At 32.1% G+C, this 22,231-nt stretch overlaps 3 protein-coding genes and 1 long non-coding RNA gene across 5 annotated transcripts; 1 reads left to right on the top strand and 3 right to left on the bottom strand.

The window, feature by feature from the left end:
• Positions 1 to 3,754: 3,754 nt before the first annotated feature.
• Positions 3,755 to 5,598, bottom strand: LOC101502783 (ATP synthase gamma chain, chloroplastic). The gene is made up of 2 exons (XM_012712899.3): positions 4,083 to 5,598; positions 3,755 to 3,952 (listed from the first exon to the last, which is right to left on the bottom strand). Exon 1 carries the CDS (start codon positions 5,289 to 5,291, stop codon positions 4,161 to 4,163), a length of 1,131 nt encoding a protein of 376 aa, XP_012568353.1. The 5' UTR covers positions 5,292 to 5,598; the 3' UTR covers positions 3,755 to 3,952; positions 4,083 to 4,160.
• A 384-nt stretch (positions 5,599 to 5,982) lies between these two features.
• On the bottom strand, positions 5,983 to 16,287 carry LOC101502269 (uncharacterized). 2 transcript variants are annotated; one of them, XM_004486105.3, is made up of 11 exons: positions 16,094 to 16,287; positions 15,887 to 16,012; positions 14,094 to 15,603; positions 13,624 to 13,978; positions 12,377 to 12,461; positions 12,086 to 12,142; positions 10,076 to 10,135; positions 9,763 to 9,990; positions 7,851 to 9,317; positions 7,570 to 7,647; positions 5,983 to 6,937 (listed from the first exon to the last, which is right to left on the bottom strand). In XM_004486105.3, exons 3-11 carry the CDS (start codon positions 15,529 to 15,531, stop codon positions 6,452 to 6,454), a joined length of 4,254 nt encoding a protein of 1,417 aa, XP_004486162.1. In that variant the 5' UTR covers positions 15,532 to 15,603; positions 15,887 to 16,012; positions 16,094 to 16,287; the 3' UTR covers positions 5,983 to 6,451. The 2 variants fall into 2 exon arrangements, with proteins under 2 accessions (XP_004486162.1, XP_073225773.1); XM_073369672.1 differs by lacking the exon at positions 15,887 to 16,012.
• On the top strand, positions 9,315 to 12,029 carry LOC140920828 (uncharacterized). Its single transcript, XR_012163391.1, has 3 exons — positions 9,315 to 9,600; positions 9,706 to 10,155; positions 10,551 to 12,029. It is a non-coding gene; the product is annotated as an uncharacterized lncRNA (long non-coding RNA).
• Positions 16,288 to 19,136: 2,849 nt separating the features above from the next.
• Positions 19,137 to 22,098, bottom strand: LOC101501724 (probable inactive receptor kinase RLK902). The gene is made up of 2 exons (XM_012712774.3): positions 20,497 to 22,098; positions 19,137 to 19,945 (listed from the first exon to the last, which is right to left on the bottom strand). Exons 1-2 carry the CDS (start codon positions 21,809 to 21,811, stop codon positions 19,416 to 19,418), a joined length of 1,845 nt encoding a protein of 614 aa, XP_012568228.2. The 5' UTR covers positions 21,812 to 22,098; the 3' UTR covers positions 19,137 to 19,415.
• Between the last annotated feature and the right edge of the window lie 133 nt (positions 22,099 to 22,231).

Here is a 22,231-nt window from a genome sequence, read left to right as displayed (position 1 = left end):
GTTGAGGGTGGTTTTGTGCATCGTGATGGATATTCATTGGTTGGGGGAAAAATAGGTAAACGACATTTTACACGATAATAAAATCTGACGCTTTAAAATGAGTTCTAATTTGAGTGGCTATTGCAAGATGGAATGTGGTGTTCTGTTTTCATGTTTTGTCGTCTATACTGCCAACTTCAATATTATTATTTCTTAATAGAGACACAAAGTTTTTCCAACTCGATCATATCTCTCTTCTATATTAAAAAATAATAATGTTTTGACACAAAATTATGTATTTGTTTATGGTTTTTGGATTATATATTATATTACATTTTCTCGTTCATTGAGTGTTTTTCATTTTAATTCAGATAGTATACTGTGTCGAAATACAGTATTGATTTTAGTGGGTATAATGATTAAAAAAGATGGAATGGAATTTAACTCTAGAATAAACCCTTAGTTTGTTTTTAAAGGATAGGATGAGTTTCTCATCGATTCCCTTCCTAAACTTATGAAAATACTAAATAGTCCCCCAAGTATTTCTTCATCAATAGTTTTGTTTTTTTTAGTCACATTAGTTTTGTTTGTTAAGTGTCAAGTTGACACATTATTTTGGTCCCCTACGTGTAAAAATTTGTCAGTTTTTTATTATTTAGTCCATAAAATATTATAAATACATCTATTTTGTCTCTAAAGTATTTTTTATACAAATTATTTAGTCCTAAAATATGATAAATACATATATCCTCGTTACCCAGAAAAATATATACAAATGGACAATATCATAAATACAAGGATTCTATATTAATTGCCTCAGAGTCTGTTATAAAGTATAACTACCATTTTAATGAAATTACCTGATTAAAAATATAATAAAAAAGTTTATGCTAAAAAAGTAAAACATTAAGAGTGTTGGACAATAATAAATACATAATCATGAAAATTAAAATATTGTACATTACAACTTTCATGTCTGTTTTGTCAAAGGAAAAATGCTTATAAGTCTGTTAAAGAATTAAAGTATATAAACTTCGGAGAAATTTATAAATAAAAAGTTCGTGATATAATTAAAGACTGAACACGACTTTTTTTTATAGTTCTTGTGAAAAAGCTTTGTTTTAGTTTATGATACATATGCATGCATGTGTGTGTGAGTGAGTGAAATTATATAGTAGCTCACCAATATATGATTGAATTGTACAGTTGTTCGACTTTTAATCGGATGAAAGGGTAAGAAGCAATAAATAAATAATTGACGAGGGAGAGAGGGAGGAAATCTTCAATTAAATGAAACCAGTAATTTATGGATGTCTTTGTCACAATCATGTGCATATTTTGAATTTCAATTATATTTTACTTTAATAATATTTGAAGCATTGTAAACTATAGAAGATGTATTGTCTTGAGGTTGTCAATTTAGTTAGAATGTCTTATATATTCTATATGATAATAAAAACAAGACTCTGAAATTGGTTTCCGTGTAGCTTTGCGCGTCTATAAGAACCGAGAAAATCAAGGAATTTGAATATTGAAATATTCAATTAATTTTTTTTAAGAGGTCCATTTAAAAACTATTGAAAGTTGCATTTTATTTAATAAACTCTTATTTTTATTTTCTAAAAAATGCTTTTAGAACCTTGTTAGTAAGATTAAAAAAATTTAAAGGCATAAATATGTTTTTATTACATGTAAATTAAGACTTTCTAAAATTAGATCTTGTTAAATTTTTATTGATTTTTTAGTTTTCAATCTTTGCGCTATTTGCAATATTTGGTTTCTCCTATAAATTTTTCCTTAATGTGAAAATAGAATGTTGATTAGTACAATCACATAGACAATTTAAATGATGTGGTTGGTGACATATAAATTTTATTATTTTTATATTATTAAGCATATTTTACTCATTGAATTAAAATAAAATTCCTATTAAACTAATTTAATAAAATTTGAGTTGTTTATCTAAACCAATTAACCAAAAAGATAATAAAACATTAATATTGGTTTGATATAAAAAACTAAATAGTAATTATTTTCATAACTAAAAATATATAGACTCAATTCTAAATAAATACTTAACGAGAATAAATCATAATACTTAGTAAAAAATATTTTATAATTATAAACTGATCATAGAAAATAACTTAAAATACTTTCATATACTATCAAATATATTATAAAATATTTTTCAAATAATTTAATACTCTGCCTCATCCTATAACTTAATAGATTCTAAGTTTGTCTACGTTTGAAATAGAAAATATAACACATGACATAATCATACTAAAAATATGTCAAGGATAATCCACCGAAGATACTAAAAGTGAACCAAACTGAAGTTATATAGTCCATGAAACATGTTGTCACAGTGAAGAAAGACTCCATAGAAAACACAAACACAAATCTAATACATACACTTATCATTAAAGGCTTAGCGCTTGAAGACTAAGAATGTATCCATTGCAAGTAAAGGCACATTAGCTAAATCGGTTATCCAAGCTCTTCCGACTTATGTGATGCAAATCCTCAAATTACCTAAAGCTATTTGTGAACATACATGGCTTAATTATTGCGATTTTTTTTGAAAGAAACAATAATGTGTTCACTATCGATTATTTCACGTTTTGGCTATTAATATTAATATTAATATTAATATTTATATTAATGAAATTGACATGAACGAGAAACTATTGCATATTTTGGCTACTAATATTATTACGAGAGTGTTAACAACACATTTTTTAACACATTCTATTTGATCAGTTAAAATTACATAGATCCCACCAAAATATATGAGTACCACATAAATTTAGTGAAACACATATATTTTAATCAATAAAAAAAATGTATAAGAAATTATAATAGAAAATATGTGTTAAATAGTGTGTTGTTATAATTATTCGTATTAGTACTATCATTATAAGAAGAAGAAAACGAAGCCTTAGATACATGCCTTAGTTGCCTATCCCTTGGCCCAGGCTGCATCCTGGCATTTTGAAAAATACCACCCCTAGCCATCATAGGAGAAACATGTGCAGCTTCATGGTGTTTTTTTTAATAATGCAGCTTTTAGCTTATTATTTGCACTCAAAGTAATTTGTAAAACTACACAACATAATGATAAAGACTTGTTTATTTCATAAGCTGTAAGCTTATTTATACATGAATCAATCTTAACCAACTAACACATATACTAATTGAATTATAATCAACTAACTAACTGATTGGTTACAACACCTATTTATTACATTAGTTGAATTATAAGTCACCTAATTACATTCACTAACCACACATTTAAATGTGATTAACCACGATAGTGCTCAAGTCTACATGTAGTAGAAACACCTGTAATTGTGATTAATAACTTTTAAATTCATTGTTTTCTTAAATAATAAGTTCAAATTCAAAGTTAATAAAGTTTAGTAGCTCGCTAATAATTTATGCGATTTTGATACACTCATTAACACGTGAGTGAAGTACATTAACCATATAAAAATGTTGCCTAATTTAGGTATCCCAACTTTTTCAGCTGCATTTTTCATTTCAAGGAATCATGTGAACACAATGCCCTCAATTACTTACTACCTATGTGTTACTACACAAGACATGAAATATTCATTATTATATTTAATAGAATTAATATGAGAGGTTACTTCCTCACTCTAATTGTTTAGACATATAAATACCTATAAGTAAGAGTCATTATAGAGACAAAAAAAAAATTTGTCCAAGTATCAAAACACAATCATCACATAGCAGTAGAACAAATTGTGACTCATAAAAAGTAGTAATTGAAATTTCACTTTAGAATATCAGATTACAGCCATGCTTATGGTATAATAATCAACACAGAGAACTCTCTGAATATTATTTATACAGATCTGTTATTACATACATATATTATATAACTTAGAAGTGAACAAAAAACTGAACAAAAAATGAGTCTGCTTCATCAGAATAAATTGCAGTTTTCCTAGGACAAAAAGTTTGCACATTAGGAAAAGACAATAAATTTGTAAAATTTGCATGCATAGCATAACAGTCTTATACAAGCATATTTATATAGAGAGAATGAAAAGGGCAATGTTCATTATAAAAATTACCTACAAAGAAATCCAACTTCCAAGTTCCAACCATGGATGAGAGAAATAGAACAGCCCTTATATAATATAATACACAATCTATTGTAAGGCATCAGCTCCAGCAACAATTTCAAGAATTTCACCAGTGATCTTTGCCTGACGTTCCCGATTATACACCCTCGACAAGTTCTTCTTCAACTCAACAGCATTATCAGTAGCATTACTCATAGCACTCATCCTAGCAGCTAATTCACTAGCAAGTGATTCCTGCAACGCCCTCAAGATTTGACTGTTCAAATAAAGTGGCAAAAGTGCATCAAGAATTTGAACAGGATCCTGCTCAAACTGCAAAATAGGCGAAAAATCAATCGTCTTAGTCCTAACAGTATCTCTTTCAACAGTTAACTTTCCTTCTTTTGTTGTTAACCTGAAAAGTTCATCTTCAGCAGCATCAACACAGATTCCATTTATATCACAGATTTCACCTTTAGGTGATAAAGGAAGCAAAGTATGAATAATAGGATCTGATTTCACCAATGAAACAAACTTAGTATACAAAAGTTCAACTTTATCAACTTCTTCACTAACAAAAAGTGAAAAAACATCATCTGCTATAGCTTGTGCTTCTTTAGCAGTAGGAAGTGTTCCACCTTCGAGAAACCTATCAACAGGTATATAAGGTCTACGAATGAAATAAGAGTTACCCTTTTTACCAACACTGATAACAGTGTAATCAAGACCAAGAGTTTTCAACTCAGCAATTCTTCTTTCAGCTTTCTTCAATATATTATTGTTGAAACCACCACAGAGACCTCTGTCACCTGTGCAAACAACAAGTGCAACTTTTTTCACAGGCCTAAGCTTAGTTAGAGGAGAATCAACATCTTCAGTTTGAAGCTGTTCATTGATGCTGTAGAGAACTTCAACAAGTGTCTCTGAGAACGGTCTTCCATTAACAACAGCTTCTTGAGCTCTTCTGACTTTTGCGGCCGCGACAAGTTTCATTGCTTCTGTGATTTTCTGAGTGTTTTTGACAGAGTCAATGCGGTTTCTGAGTTCTCTTAGACCACACTGAATTGAGGGGGTGTGAGAGGTTTTTGAAGGGGTGCAAGTAGATGAGTTTTGTGAAGGAAGCTGAAAAGGGTTGAAAGCTGAACGGAAGGAGAGGTTAGAGGCATCTGATAAAGAAGGTTTGGAGGAGACCAACATGGTGACATTGGAGCAAGACATTGTTGAGTCTCTGCAGAGAGATTATAGCAGAGAAAGAGAGGGTGTCAGTGTGTGGTTTTTTAGTTTTTGTGATGTCTTATCTTGTAGTAATGTTAATGTGTTTTGTGTTCTGTGATCTGTATTGGAATATGGAAGTAATGAGAAGTGGGAATGAGTGGAGGGAATGAGAAGAAGTGGATGAGGTTTTGAGATAACGATTTTGAGTGTTGGTGGAGAGAGTAAGATATCAGTAGATTTCCATTTGTGGGTCCAATCTGATGTGGCTGAATTTTTGAGGGTATATGCGGCTTTTCGAGTGGTGATTCTGATTCCTTCTGCATATATTTAAATCTATTCAGTAAACCCTATTTTCTTTTAAAGCTAAAAAATAATAGTCTATGAAGCACATGTACTTTTTGCAGCAAGGCGTGATTGAGTATTTGACATATGTTAATATCTGAACACTCGTAAGAGTAATTAGATTAACTCATACTATAAGCAGTCATTCAACTTGTTCGGTTACACTAGATGTAAAGGATATGAATTGAATATATCTAATGTTTATGAGAGATGAACTTGGAATGAAGAAAATCAAATGATTATAGTAAGAAAATCTGTTTGGATTGTTTAAGACATGATTAAATTCCCCACTTTTAGAAATCCTTCTCACGATGTTATGTGAAAAATAAAATATAAAAAAGATTCAAAGCACTACCGCAGATCCCAGTGGATAAGTAACTTTTTGGCACTTTTTGGACGTTACATGTTGGGAGATCAAAATTAGCGAACAAATTCTATACAACTCAATAGTTCCGCCATGAACATGAACTAGTGAAGATCAATTTTGGCCATGACCTCTATCGACATATTTACAAGGACAAAAAACATTACTTGTACCCTTGCCAGTAACTATACAAATCTAAAGTCCCAATTCTTCACAGACTACCTAAACAATATGAAGGAGCCACCCATCGAAGGACAAAGGGAAGGGGAAAAAGTGATTGTCATTTCTTTATCCTGTAGCACCTAACCTCCGATTAACTGACATCCAACAATTGCAATAATATTAGATGGTGATGAACAACAGCAACAACAACAAAATCCCAGTTAGATCAGAATTTAGATGGTGGCATGGTGGATCAATCAAAAGTCTTTATCATTACCATCATGTCCTGAACTCATTAACATTGAATCTGATTTACACTTGACTTGCCAGAAAATTTCAATGAACCATCTTCACCATTACCATCACGGTTTGATTTTTCAACAGTCAATCCTGTATTTGCATTCGATTTTCTACGACGCTTCCTGGGATTTCGTGTTGTATGAGGATCTAGGCTTGGCTGTTGTACAATGTCAAAGGTAAGTCCCTCCCCTGCAACTGCTTTACCAATTGTAGAGTTTCTGGATGCAGAACCTTCACCAGTTGTTACCTGCTGAAGCATACCCTTTGATATTATAGGATTTTCTGATCTACTTGAGTCTAAACTTAGCCATGATGAACAACTTTTGTCATCCATTCCCTTACAAGTCAAAGCCATATTTGGTGTACCATTATTTGTAGGGAGACTAGAATCAACTTGAATATCAGAATTGGCTCTTGGTTCATACGGTTTGTTCATACAAGCAGCATACTTTACAACATCTTCTAAAGAAATTGGGACCTCCTAACAAAACAAAGTTAAAAGGAAGGTTGTAAGGGAAGAAAATAATATATTTTAATAGAGTGACTAAGAATATAAGCATAGTAAAATGACCAACCACCACCTAGCATAAAGGTTTAGTCAACAAAGTAAGATTGGCATCAGGTGGTAACCAACCAAGAAGCAACAAAAACAAATAGTTAATAGACTGATGAAAAACATATCAACTAAAGCATGAGATAAACCAAGATACTCTAACACAATATCAAGATATTATAAGATATTTTCACATGTATTCAAACATGATGCAATGATTTTTCAAAAAAAAAAAAAAAATCATAACATAACACAACTCAATGCAAAAAAGTGAATTTTAATAGTAAGTAGTAAGAACCACAACTCATTGTAAATATCTGATGAAAACACAATTGGTGGTTCAACACATATTTTTGGTTAACAAAAATATTCAGTTTTGCATTTGGAAGATAGAAGCTGAAGAAAACATTAAAAAATAAAAATCTATATCCGTATAAGAGAAGATTTATGCAATCTCTCACCACTATTGAAATTTGTAAAATGTATCTTCCCTCAATATTGAATTTGTAATAAACACATAATTAAAAACAAAACTTACTGAAAAAAATATAGCAAACTACCTTATTTTGAACCTGTGGAGCTTGTTCACAGCCTGAACCATCTTCTTCCTCAGAATCAGACACCTCCTCGCACTCAAACTAAAACAAGATTAAAAGCAAGGTTATACGGGAAGAAAAAGTATATTTTAAAAAACTATCTAATTATCTAAAAATATAAACCTAGCACCAAAGTAGAAGAATGTATTTCTCCTCAATTTTGAAATTTGTAACTTATAGTACAAGTACAATCACAAAATTTACAATTAAAATCTAAAACTAACTGCAAAAAATAAAGCAGCTACCTTATTTTGAACCTCGGGAGTTTGTTCACATCCTGAACCATCCTCTCCCTCAGAATCAGCCATCTCCTCACACTCAAACTCTACATGTTCTTCAATTTCTTCTTCGGAATCGCTTAACTCTTCTTGCTCCATCACTATCCCAGGATGTGACTGATCACCAACATCATCTACATCGTATCTGGTAATGTTATCTTCAGGAGCGACTAAAGGGTCATTTGAAGCAAGTTCGCATCTGCTAGGTGAAGGATTTCTACCACCGTGCTGACAATATGGAGCATTTATTGCTGTTTCACAACTTGCTATAGGATCATGTTCCTTTAGCTGTCTACTTTTCATAGATTTGTCACCTTCCGATACAGAACAAAGATGAATATCCAAGTCAAGTTCATTGGATTTGTCATTAAGGCCAGAAGATCTATCAGTTGTATCAGGCACACCACTATTATTAACCAATGACTCGGCCTGAATATCATCAGAACCAGATTGTGCTTGTGTATCATTAGATTTCTGCAAAAGTGGATGAAAATCAATGCCTCCTAACCTTAATGAGGAATTCTTTGACTTCAAGGACTTGTTAGCACGATCAATGTGCCCTTGTTGCAGTGAACTACTGAACAGACTCAGATTTAATTGTGGCTGTCTTCCTGAGAAGAAGCTGAAGGAACTAGAAGGACCAGAACTAAATTTAAATGGATAATAAGGTGTCTGACCCTCTTCAGTGACTTGGAACAAGAGAGGATGCATTTGGAGATCAGCATGAGCGGCTTTCTCTGCCACAACAGATCTGCCTTCAGCAGTTTCAGACCTTTCTACTTGAGAACCTACGACACTGTCTTTTGGCATAGATCTTGCACCAGCACGATGATCGATTCCAATTTTCTCACCATGAGGAATTTGAGACGCAGAATTATCTTTTCTAACATCAGTGACACCACCTCCAGGAGGAAAATTCTTAGATGTTCCACACGGGAAACCTTTAAAAGCAGTCTCAGAAACTACACGAACAGATGGAGGAAGATTTACAGGGGGCAAGTCCGGTGCTAATTTCACCAAGCGGGCAGTATTTGCCCTACGAGCCCGATAGGGTCGACAGTAGTATTTGGAGCTAGAGGTCGCACCAAAAACTGGGTTTTTAGGAATAGTTGCACTAGGAGTACCTTTCATGCCACTCCTAAAACCTGATGTAGAGTGAAAAAGCAGGGGAAGCTTATATGCAGATGGAAATGCAGGCTGATTACCATTCTGATGTTGAACATTTCCACTTAAGCCATAATTGTTAATTCCTCTATAAAGCTGAATATCTTGTGAAATTGCATCATGACCAAGATTTACTTCTAAAGATGTCGAGGAAATGCGTTCTGAATAATTAAGAGTAGATGTGTCTGGTCTCCAATCTGCCAGAAATGCCTGGTGGACATAAGGAACATCTGAATAATCCATGCCATCTGCAATTTCAGCCTCACAATCCTGCAATAAGTTCCAAAGAAAACACACAAAAGTAAATCCAAAATCTGATATATAAAAGCCTAGATAATCTAAGCGCTCATACTAAACCAGGGGCGCTCATACTTAGCCAGGGGCCCATCGTCCACTGCATTGATTGATGAACTAACTAGTGCAGATGTAAGCACATGTCATGCATGGAAACATATATTGGTACATTTACAAGCACACTAACATCAAATTCTGATGATTTTAAAAATTCTTATATACTTTTGGTGCAGATACATATGAGCAAGATTGCACAAAGGTAAACTAAAAACTTTATATTGTGCATTTGTATGTTACTCGTCCTAAGCCATGCAGGCAGTTACCGAAACTACATTTAAGACAGCTAATAGCATCTCATATGCAGGAAGGACCTGAGAGATATATTCAAACACAGGTTTCGTAGCTTCAGACAGTAACAAACCTCTTTATCAGGAATAGGTTGCCAACATTCTATTGCAGTTGCAGTAGCTTTCAACTTTCTCTTTTGTGACTCATACAATCTTCGTTTCTCCTTTTTTCCTTCATCTAACTTGTAAGACTTTTGAGTCCCAAGAGCTACTCGCCACTGGCGTGGAAGCAAGAATGGATCTCTGTGTGGAACAATATATTGCCATACTGACATCCAATCAGATTTATAATGCTTGAGTCCCTGTTTATTTTTTGTCATACATAAGTATGTTATAAGCAATCTAGCAGAAAATTTTCAAAATCCAAATTGCTGTAGAATGAATTACCTCATGAATGCATGCTATCTCCTCTGCAGTCAATGGGGAGGTTTTCATTCTTCGAACTGCCTGTATAGAGAAAAAATCAGGTAAATAGTATAAGGAATTAATTAATTAATCATATATTCAGTTCTGTAGTTCATTCATTTTATCTAATTTTTTTAAAATAAAAACCCTAGTAGGACAAGCCTATATGACTTGATCTCAAATTAATTAAGCCAAATTTAGGGTACATGATGCTTTATTTGGCTTAAATTGTTGATATTTGTCACTTTGAAAGATCAATCATGTAATACTATGAAAAATGTGCAAATATTAAATTTGCTATTCAGCCAATTGGACCTCCAATTCATGACTTTCAAACCAAGAATCTATTAACTAGGATTCACATGCATGATAACTACCTTTTTACATTTTAAAACACGTCATTTGAGTGGTTTAAATTTAAAGTATTTAACCATAAATTTCTCTTCTTTTCTGTTAGGCAAGTTTGTTTTGGATCTTCGTCTAGGTGTTATCACATTCGACTTTGCCTCGTGCAGTTTTTTCCGCTGAAAGTTCAAGTTTGAGGAGAGGCTATCCCCATTCCAAGAATAGGCGCAGACATGGAATTTTGCCTTATTTGAAATCTGAACAAGTTTTAGTTAGTCTTTGTTATTGTTGCAGAATTGTATCCTTTATGTTCTGTTTTCAGTTAACTAAAAAATCTTATGGGAGTTCAGATTTTTAAGGAACTTTGTGTTGATTGTAGCTATACATGGCCATTGTGTTTCAGTTTTAAGGATGTTCTGTTTTCAGTTCAAATATATTGCACTTTTCCTTCTTCAAATCTAATGTCTCAAATTCTCTGCAAGTTCTATAATCTTTTCTATTTTCAAATATATTATGAACAGTGGTACTAGACTTGGAGGTGAATTAAAGTGACCAGTTCCTTGTATCAAAAGTTTCCCTGGCAATGCGGAAGTATGGTGGCACGTCCCATCGATGTATGTGCAACAACGAAAATGCCAGTGTATGTTGATGAAAATTCGTTTGCATACCGGGGGGCATACAAGATGCATGGATGGACTCATGCTTGAGAGGGAGATTGTTGGAGGATCAAATGTGAGTAAGAATTCCCACATTATATTGAAATGAGTATGTTGAACAGAATATAAGTTAGGGGATCCATACACTCAATGCCTTAAATTTTGGAGAGAAAAATGTATCCAAACCACTTGTATGGTTACTCTTAGCCAAATGAGGAGATCTCCATCTCCCAAATGTTTTCGGCTCCCCTTGTAACCAAAAGTGGTGCCAAAGAGCCAAACTCCTATGGCTATGAATGAAGCGATGTTCAATACACAAGAGAAGTCATTTTGAAAACCCAGTCTTTCAATAACAATAAAAGGAATGCTGCAGGTTCTTCAAGAAAGGGTAATTTTTGCATTGTTCTCGTCACAAAAGAACCAATAATGCTGAGAAAGATTGTTGGTACAAAGATAAACCTTTTCTTTCCTATAATTTTTGCAATAAACTCAGCCACACGAGAAGTGTTGCAGAGCCAAGAAAAAACAGTCTCAGCAGCAATAAAAGCAACATGTAAATGTGATTGAAGAAAACAACAATGATGAGTATTTGTTTATGGCATCACAAGCACTCAATTCATATGAATTGAATGCTTGGCTCATTGATAGTGGCTGCACTGGCCACGAGACGGAAATATCTGTAATTTTTACATCCACCGACAGATCATTTCAACCAAAAGTTAAGCTTGGAAATGGTGAAGTTGAAAGCAAAAGAAAAGGGGACAATTTCTGTAAAACCAGGAGTTATGAAAATTGCCACTGATGTTCTTTACATTCCAAACTATATCTAAATCATCTTAGTGTTGCACAATTGCTAAAAAAATGTATGCAGTTTCTTTCAAAGGAAAATATTGATTTATCATTGATGGTGAAACAGAGATAGCAAAGCTTGAACTAATTAGAAAAACCTTGTATTTGATTATATATGGATTAAGCATATATGTTTACTTACCTTTATTGGATTATCTGATGACTTTGAAGAGCAACGATTTTTCTGCCTGACAAAAATCTGTAACCAGACCATTCAGTGTCATATTAGATATGCAACAAATTTGATCACCATAATGAAATTGCTGAACTAATTATTCAACTAAAATGAGAATGCTCACAAGTTAGAAATATCTCAAGAAAGCATACAACAGAAACTAATATGCATTTATTATTTATATGCAAGAAAAGAGTCCACCCACTGTCTCACATTCAAAAGAAGTTGTTAAAAAATTTAGCCAACAGTAATAGTCACCTGATGCTTAGACTTGCTGGGAAGAAATCTTTGTTGAATTGCTTTCCAATCTGTATTGTATTCCATTATCCCTAAGGCAAGTAATCTGCAATAAAATATATAGGTATGAAATGCAAAAACCACAAGCTTATCTTGAGCAATGAGAATACAATTGTATTAAGTGCTGAAAATGCAGAGACACGGCGCTATTATGCGGCCACGGGGCTGCAATGGAAGAACAAAGCGGATTTTGCATCACAGAAAATGTTGGTCTGCAGGGCATTTTTGTCATTCGAAAAATGACAGTACCTCAGTGCATGCTTTTGCGGATGGCATAGTTCGTTGGAGAGTCAAGAGTAGAAATAAATGGAAAGTTAACTTAGAAGTATGGAGATAAATCTTGGGAACACACTATGATGTCAGCCGAAGTATAAGTAAAACAGAGTATATGAATGCAAGTCCAGCAATAAACCCAGATCCTAATAGGTGAAAATTGGAAAACATACTAATTAGAAAGTTTATTAACCAATGGAAGGAATGGTTGAGAAGGGGAACTTATTAGAGAAGTAAAATCAATCTTGCATCTATTTCACCTAAAGCATGATAGGTGAAAGTGAAAATTTTAAGAAGCATTGCATGAGTCGCCAAAAATTTTAAACCTAGCGGAGCTAGGGACGGCCCCACGTTAGCCATTGTGCAGGCAATGGCCTCCACTTTGATTTGGGGATTTTTTTTCTTCATACTATTATTATATTGCACACAATAAAAAAAAAAATACCACACATAGAGAGGACTAAGATTCTGGCCCACACAAAAATTACCCCACACATATATATTACACATTAAAAAAAGGTAAACACCAACGGAATTGAGTCTAGCAGAAGGGATTAGACTCTCACAACACAGCGAATCTGGGTTCGAATCTCTGCTGGAAGATGTATCTACATTTAGTGACCGACGCGTCTTGAATAAGATTACTCTCGGTGGAGGGAACCTATGGGATATGGTATTCAACCAATCATATAAAACTACGTCATTATTTTATATTTAACAAATAATTTAAATTTTGAGTTGACTTTGCCTTAGGATACTGGGAACCAACCAAACTCATGAGTACCTAAACATTTACCTAAGAAAAATACCATACATATGGAAATACGTAGTGAATGATAATGTTAATACCATGTAAACAGAATTAAGTGTCTAGCTTTTTCACAGTAAATCATTTAACATAGTTGTCTAGCACAAAGAGGAGAAATGCAACTTACTCATCCTCTGAATCAGTGAAAAGGATCCTATTTACAACTGCTGCTGGGGGTGGCTTATGAGGGAATAATGCTGGATTAAAAAAGGCCAAAAATCTTTGAGTTAAGTTTGCAACTTTCTTTGGTACCAAAGCAACTGACTGCTTCTTGGTACTATCAACGAGCATAGCAGCCAATGTTTTCCTGGGTTTTTTTTTACCAGGTGAAGATGAGACTGTACTATTTACTCCAGAGATGGTTCCACTTGAAACTTCATTGTTGGCTCCAGCAACAGATGAAGAAAAAGGAAATAGAGGTTCCTTTTCAATAGCTAAATCATAACCAGATTCAATGAATCGCTTTCGAAACTCTTGTGCGGCTGTAAAAGGAATTTCAAACCAATGCTTGAATAAGTAAACCGTAAAAGTTGATCTTACGAGCCAGTATAGAATGGAAAGGCATGGAGAATACTTAGAATATTTAATATGACCTACCAGAATTAATGTCATCTACATATCTTCTTAGTAAATTAAGAGGAGCAACGTCTAAAATAGATAGAACAGGGCCTCTTACAAAAGGAAACCAGAAAGAACCCTCAGTATCTTGAAAACAACTTATTTGCCCATTCAAACCTTCAGAAGCAGATTCTATGTTGCACTGGCCTGGGACGAATTTGGACTTCCCATTGGATACAGATGCACAGGAAAAATATGGAGTAAAGCAAACAGCGGGATATGGTGTTCTCTTTGAAGCTAATACTTCATCCCGTTTGTGAAGCATCTCAAAAAGCAAACTCTGAACTTGAGAAGCTACCTGTTTGTGGGTAGGTTCAAGAACCGACAGAGAAAATATCTGAACAAGAAGTTGCACATGCTCGTGTATCAAACAGTGCAACTGAGCAATCTGCTGGGGAGTAAAGCCATTAACAAGACCATTTCCTGAAGCAGAAGATTGAAAGCTGGGAGTAGCTTCAGTTATCAAACCATTCCCTGAAGCTAGGTGTCCATTAATCCAACTAGGCAAAATGGGGCGCAATGGCCTCCTAACCTCTCCTAATGTATTTCCATCACTTTGGGCAGAGGTCTTTCGACGCTTATTTTGCCTAGTCTCTGGTCGTCGTCCAGCTCCATCATACTCGTTCCGAACTGTTACCACTGCATTCTCATCACCATCACTCTCCAGCAACTCTTCAAGCTCTAACTCAAAGTCCGCATCATTATCCTCATCATCATCATCTGGGTTTTCATTTTCATGAGATGAAAGACCATCACCTTCTCCACCCTTTAACACAGCTGCTAGAAACTTTTTATACTCTTCTTCATCATCGGCATTTTGAAGATCATCTTCATCATCGTTCTCTTGAAGAAAGGTCTCAAGCTCATCAAGACTAAAACCTTCAAGTGAATAACGAGCTCTGGTTCGCATACAGATAGCATCCTCATTATCTACATCTATTATAGTGCTTCGAGATTTTACTGTGTTGCCTATTTCTCCTGTCCTAAAACCATTACTAGTATCCCTAGTCAAGTCATTGTTCTTCTCTTTATCAGTCTCCGATTGAGAGATCATACCCGACGGTTGTAAAATAATTTCCTCCTCACCATGTTCAGAATCTACTGCGCTACAAATTTGCTCCTTAGTTGTAACCTCTGCCAACTCTATACCCACAGATGGCCTACTATCGACAACATTACCATCCAAACCATCACCTTCAGAACTCAAACTTGATGAAGCTTCTGAAAGTGTTTCCTTTAAAAAAAGAGGATTAAAGTCTATATCTTCCTCCTCCTCCTCCTCCTCCTCCTCCTCTTCCTCCTCCTCCTCTTTATCCTCAGGTTTCAAAGCCCTTTCACGGATGTCACTAGTCGAAAGTGCATTCTGATTCGCAGCAAACTCAACTTTCACCGACCCAGTATTAGAGCCTAAAGGCATTGTAAATAAACAATAGATATCAATTTTCTATGCTTGAGAACCTTAAGACCAAAGTCAATTTCACTGAAGAACCTGAAGAAAGCATAGAACAGATGTAAATAAGAAACTCAATTAGGTATCCACTATCAAATGCATACATGTGATTTACGTTTACACGCATCTTCTAGTCCAATTGCTTCAAAAATGAATGCAATAAAACTTGATTTCAATTTTCAAATCAAATGCTATTTTATTGAAAAACAAATTAAACCATATAACTAAAACATTACCTAAATTGCAGAAAACAATTTATCTAGGTATTATAAGCATAACAATAATCAGTAACAAAGTTTGTCTATTCATTATATATACTCACCAATCCTAACTTCCATTACCGTCGTTTTCAGCACGTGGCAACTTCCATAAACGACAAGTCGTTACCGTCGTGTCAAAAAGTTTTCTGTTTAATACAACCTTGACGGAATTTCAGAATTTACGAACCCTAAATCCAAAACCAAACCATTGAATTATAAATCACAATCGATAAATGTGACACAAATGCGTGAGGGAGATTGAAATTTACCAAGATTGCCCCTCTGAGAATCGAGGTTGATCAAAGACGGAAAAAGTTGTATGAGGTGAGAATCAAAAGTGGTTAAGCAAGTAGTGAAAGTTTTAAGATTTTTTTTTTCTGAATTCAAATTCAGTTGGAAAATCAAATGCTCTTTCTCAAGCAAACAGCTTTTTTTTTTCTAGGGAAGAGAATTAATTCCGAATAAGTTTATATTTTGTTTTTATAAAAAGAAATAGGAAAGAAAAATTTTGAGGCAAAAAATAAGAATTTTAAATTTATCTGTTAATAATAATGTGTTGAAAAATTACGACAATTTTAAAAAAATCTTAAATCTACGACCAAAGTCATGATTTGTAGTGTTTTTTAAAAATAAAAAGCTAAATATATAAAATTATTAAAAAAAACTAGATTAACAATAAGTCAAAAGAAACTTATAAACACAACGCGCGCGATGCATAGTATAAACTAGTTTTATTTTGGTAATTATGGTAAACATATGGGTTGAAGGTAGTTTAAAATTTACAATAAAATAATTCAAATCATAAAATTTATATAACATTGACATATATAATATATAAAATATATTAATTTTTGATTTATATGAAAAATAAAATTTATATAACATTGACAACTATCATTAATTTCATATAAATATTAATTATTTGTATTATCGTATAAAATATTTTATAAAATTGAGAGATTTAATTTTTACAATAAAATAATTAAAACAAAAATTTATATAACATTGACATATATAATATATAAAATATAGTATGGTTAAATTAAAACATTATAAAGCAAACAAATAATTATGCTTGAAAGATATAAAATTATGAAAAGTTGAATAATAACAATAATAATAATAATAATAATAATAATATTTTAAAATAAAAAGTTTAATTTAGGTATTATCTTTTATCGTAAATTATTTAAAAAAATATATTAATATATTATCTTATATTAATGATAAAATAACCATTTAAATTTATTTGGTAAGAATAATATGCAACTACATTTTTTAAAGAAACCACTTTCTCAATCAAAATTTCGTCCTAAATTTTAAAGATATTAATGATAGTTGTCCAACTATATTTTTAATTTCATTATTAGTTATTGAATGATTTTGTTTTTCTAGACTAAAAATTAAGTAGTATATACATTAAAGATTATTAAATAATTTTGTTTATAAAGAATTAAATGTACAACAACATGAAAAATAAATTATTGAATGTTTTGTTCATCATCAAACAAAAAAAAAATTATAGTATTAAAAATAAAATAAAAAATACAAAGATCTGTAAAGATCAATTATATATAATTTACATTTAATAGACATTTTGTATTCTTTGAGTAAATAATAGTATAATTTTGTAATAGCTAAATTTTACTTAAAACATATGTCATTATTTTTTCATTTATATATATATATATATATATAAATATAAACAATAGTATATGATTTTACTCAACTAATTAAAATTTGTGGATCCATCTTGCACCACCGAAACTTTATATTTGACTATTGTCAAATTATTTAAAACAACATAAAAGAAAACTATTTGCAGTCCCATTATAGTCCAAAATGCCTTTTTAAGTTTTTATACTTGTTTAAATTTGGGTAATTTCGTTACAACAAATATCTAATTCAATCATATTTTTGAATTCATTATTTTGAAATATTATTATAATATTTACTAAACATTTGAAAATAATATTGTGGTATATTTTTAATCAGTGTTTTTTTGTAACTTATTGATTTTTCATATTTAATTAAGAAACGTGTTATAGGGATACTCTAGTATCAAGTGGGTAAAAGAACACATACATGGTGTTTGATTGGACCGTGAAGGATACTTTAAATAAAATGTATTTAATTTAATTTTTAAAAATGAAGGAAATCAAATTAACATAAAAAATATAAAAAGAAAATCTTAAAATTTAGTTAATATTTATAAATAATTTATATTTATTTCTTTTAATTTATATTAACAGGAATTAAATTTATTATCGGCTCCAATATTTATCGTATTATCAGTGCTTTAAATGATTGAATTTATCATAATAGACTATCTAGAAACTTATCATTATCATTTTAATTATAATTGTTTAAAATTACATGTTGCATAAATTATATTTTAAAATTACAATCCGATTTGCTGCCACTCCTCTTATAATTAAGGCTCCAATAAGAGAAACATGTTTAACTACATTTCCTTCACTTCTAAAATCTTAATTCAAATATAGGAAACATTATTTAATCTCTTGATTTTTATTTTAGTTTTATGATAAGGGAGATTTTACGGTATATTTACAAATTAAAGAATTTTTGTATATTATTTTCTAAACCTATAAATTAATGATTATTTTTATGAATTAAAAAGTTATTTGTCAATTTTTATATTTTAGTAAAAATCGCTTCATATAAAAAAATCTCATTTCATTGTTTATAAACAATATACTGATTTTTTATATTTTATTGTAAAAAATATTCAATATTTAGTATTATGAATAATAAAAATTCAAAAAAAAAAAATTTATTTCACCAACTCTTTAGGTAAATGTTATTTAATTATTATAATTTTTTAAATAACAGGAGTTAGTTTTTTGTTTAAAACAAAATTTAACTATTGATTTAAAGATCATATACATCGATACCCATAGAACTGTTGAATGTATTGTAGAATTTATGGTATGATAATAATCTCTTGATATTTTGTTAAGGGAAGATTAGTATTAAAAGAAACTAATGCACTTAAGTTGTTTATTGATTATATTTATATGTGTTTGTGTTGGGATGAGATTCTCTTAAGTCAACATTTAAAGAGACTTTTTTATATGTCAACATTTAAAGATACTTTTTTATATGTATTTACATCGTTTAGGAATAAAAAAAGTAATTTTTTTACAAGCAAAAGTTTATTAATGGAATACAAAGGAACTCTGACTCATATACAATTATAAATTTAACAATTTAATACAAAGCAACTTATTAGTTAAACTAAACAGTCCATAATAAAATTCAAGTAAAAATAATATATTCACAAGTCTCTTACTAATATGTGTTTCGATCCGGATTTGTATTGTATGTATTTAAAACAACATGTAGTCTTTTAAATTTAAATTTGATTGACTATTTTAATAATCTGAAATTTAAATGAATTGGATGGCTAAAAACTCTTGACTGCATAATATGTAGTTTTGACTTTATGCATTCCTGATCGATAAGTAAGTTATTCAAATAGAATTATAAATATTCTAAAAGAAATTGATTTAGAGGATATAAGACTCTCCACTTGTTTCTTATTGTTTCATGTATAATAATCCTAAGCAATCAAACTTGGTAAATCAATGATTTTTCCTCTTCATCTTTAATAGTATTAATCATAAGAGCCACTTGGTTCATACTTGGCCTAGCCTCTAAGGAATCATTAACACATCTTATAGCCACTTGAAGCATATTAACCATCCTCTCTTCACTTGCATACTCTGAAAGTAATGATCTATCAAATACTTCCCCTGTCCATTCTTCCCTTACAACTGATTGAACCCAATCAGTCAAGTCAATTCCATTATTCTTCACCAATTTTCCAGTAAGAAGTTCAAGAAGAATAACACCAAAGCCATAAACATCTCCTTTGAATGTATCAATAGGAGTTGAACTTTGTTGTTGATCATTTTTACCAAGAGCACCATACTCACTTATAAATGGTTCCATATTATTGTTTAGCAAAATGTTTGATGATTTTATGTTGCCGTGAATGATACCATGTTGGCCTAGCTCTTGGTGCATGAAAGCTAATGCTTCAGCTATTGTAGATGCAATTCCAAGTCTGCTGGTCCAATCAAAGGTTTTTGAAGTACCTGAAAGCATACGTAGCACTTTAGCTAGCTCATGTTGCTTCATATACAAATTTATTAAACTTTTCAAGCAAAATATTAATAATCTTTTTTGTGGTTTAAAAAAACGTTTTCTGATTTCACTTTAATTGCAAAATGGGCACATGATTTTACCTTGTTTCCCATTTTCAAAGTTGTGTACACAAATAGTAAAGAGTTTAATTAAGTGCTTTATAGGATAAGCATTTATCATGTAAGTGCTTAGGTATAATTTATTTCTATAACAAAAGATAAAATAGTCAAACAATTTTCATATAAGTTATAAATGATTTTCATAAGCTATATTGGAGAACTTATGAAAAAAAAGCTTAAAACAATTTATAGAGATAATATAAGTTGTTTCTATAAGCTCTCCAAAAAAGTTCAACAAATGTCTATATTAGTAGATAAGCCAAAAAAATCAATCCAAACAAAAACACCTTATATATAATAAAATAGAGACGAGTTCCTTGTTAAAACAAATAATGTGTAGTATAAATGAAAACAAAATGAAAATTTGGTATTTAAAAATTTACCATGTAGAAGCTTGAATAAACTTCCATTCTTCTGATATTCATAGACCAAAAGCTTCTCTTGTTTAGAACAATAGAAAGCAAGAGGTGAAAGAACATGAGGGTGCTTTGCTTGATTCAAAAGTTGCATTCTTTGCTTGAAATCAACACTAGAAATACTCCAACCTTTAATCCTTTTTACAACAACTATTATACCATTGGTTAGCATCACCTTATAAAGACTTCCATTATTTCCTCTTCCAATCAATTCTGCAGGTGCTCTCAACAACTCTTCCAATTTCAATTCATTCACCACTGGCTTTGAAAGAACTATAAGTGATTGTTGTGAGACCGTTCCACTTTCAGATGCAACTGAAAATCCAGATTTGTTTAACTCTTCTGCTTTGGATTCACTTGAAACATAGCTGGATTTTTCAATATCACCATTCAGTGCTGCTTCAACTTTCTTTCCTGTCTTTTTTATTGTACACAGCTTCAAGATTACAAAAAGGATTACGATAACTCCTAATGCAGCATAGCCTGAATACATAAGAATCTGTTCTTTAGAAGGACCCTTTGATTTTTCTTCTGATGTTTGACTAACAGTACTACTCAGAGGCTTCTCAGAACAATTTTTTTGTAGTGGATATCCACATAGTCCTTGATTACCGAGGAAGCTGTCGGCAACGAAATGACCATTCACATCTGGAATTTGGCCACTGAAATTGTTGAAGGAAACGTTGAAATGGTCGAAATTGGAGAAATCAAATGCAGGTATAGTTCCACTGAGGTCGTTGTTTTGTGCTAAGAACATGTTGAGGCCGGAGATTCTTGCCACGTTCGGCAACAGTCCCGAAAACCTGTTGTCTGAAATGTCTAGTCTTTTCAAGTTGTTCAACATGGCAAGTGAAGTAGGAAGGTTTCCAGTAAGTTGGTTTCCTCTTACGTGGAGGCGGGTGAGTTGTTTGCAGTTTCCAATCTCGGACGTTATTCGACCGCTGATGTTGTTGTCATCAAGACTAAGAAAGGTGAGAGATGCAGCTAGAGGCTGCAAGTTGCATAGCAAGGCCACATCAAGAGTCCCTGACAAATTGAGCCTGTAAAGATTCAACCTCTTTATAGACATTTGAGCATCACAGTATACACCATACCAGCGGTCCTTGCAGGGATCGGATTCTAGTTTCCAAACCAAAGTGGAATTGTTATTCTGCTGGCCTGAGAGTTGTGTCATGAACTGTATCAGTGTCTTTTTCACCTCGTCATCCTCACAACTAATCATGTTTAGGAGGAAAAAGGGTGTCACCAAGAAGACCAACAAGATATTCAAAATTATTTCCATTTGAACTGAATATGCAATGGTGTTTGATGCATAAGTTTATGTGGACTAATAAGCTCTCTGCTTTTGTTTTGCAGGAAATGGAACTGGTCCAATTGGCTGATATTACAATGAAAATTTGATTTATAATCCTAAAGCCGTCCATGCTAAAACTAATACTTGACAAATATAGGCCGGCAGGTGGAATTAGTAATGTCACCGCCTTCTCAATTTCATTCATTTGGCAAGGATGTTGACATCACGATTTACTAGTGCTATGCCAAGATATTAAAATTAAAATCTCCACTGACTTAGACAACAGTTGGAGGACTTCAAACAGCAGCATTTTATATTGAAAAATAATGTGATTTTATTTCGTTTGATAACAATACCTGAAGGGTTGGACGAGTCTATTCTCTATTCAAATAAGGGCTACAAATAGAA

The sequence above is a fragment of the Cicer arietinum genome, chromosome 1 (genome assembly GCF_000331145.2).
Source record: "Cicer arietinum cultivar CDC Frontier isolate Library 1 chromosome 1, Cicar.CDCFrontier_v2.0, whole genome shotgun sequence".
Classification (NCBI taxonomy): domain Eukaryota; kingdom Viridiplantae; phylum Streptophyta; class Magnoliopsida; order Fabales; family Fabaceae; genus Cicer; species Cicer arietinum.
Note: the sequence above shows the minus strand (reverse complement) of the source record. Positions and strands in the feature narration are given on the sequence as shown.

Excerpts from the sequence above, each read along its gene's own strand:
- LOC101502783 (XM_012712899.3), bottom strand. The coding sequence starts at position 5,291 with ATGTCTTGCTCCAATGTCACCATGTTGGTCTCCTCCAAACCTTCTTTA.
- LOC101502269 (XM_004486105.3), bottom strand. The coding sequence starts at position 15,531 with ATGCCTTTAGGCTCTAATACTGGGTCGGTGAAAGTTGAGTTTGCTGCG. Across the intron at positions 12,462-13,623 it reads TTCACTGATTCAGAGGATGA|ATTACTTGCCTTAGGGATAA; the intron begins GTAAGTTGCATT and ends ATTTTATTGCAG. Across the intron at positions 7,648-7,850 it reads CTCCCGAGGTTCAAAATAAG|TTTGAGTGCGAGGAGGTGTC; the intron begins GTAGCTGCTTTA and ends ATCTTGTTTTAG.
- LOC101501724 (XM_012712774.3), bottom strand. The coding sequence starts at position 21,811 with ATGGAAATAATTTTGAATATCTTGTTGGTCTTCTTGGTGACACCCTTT. Across the intron at positions 19,946-20,496 it reads TTTATTCAAGCTTCTACATG|GTACTTCAAAAACCTTTGAT; the intron begins GTAAATTTTTAA and ends GTATGCTTTCAG.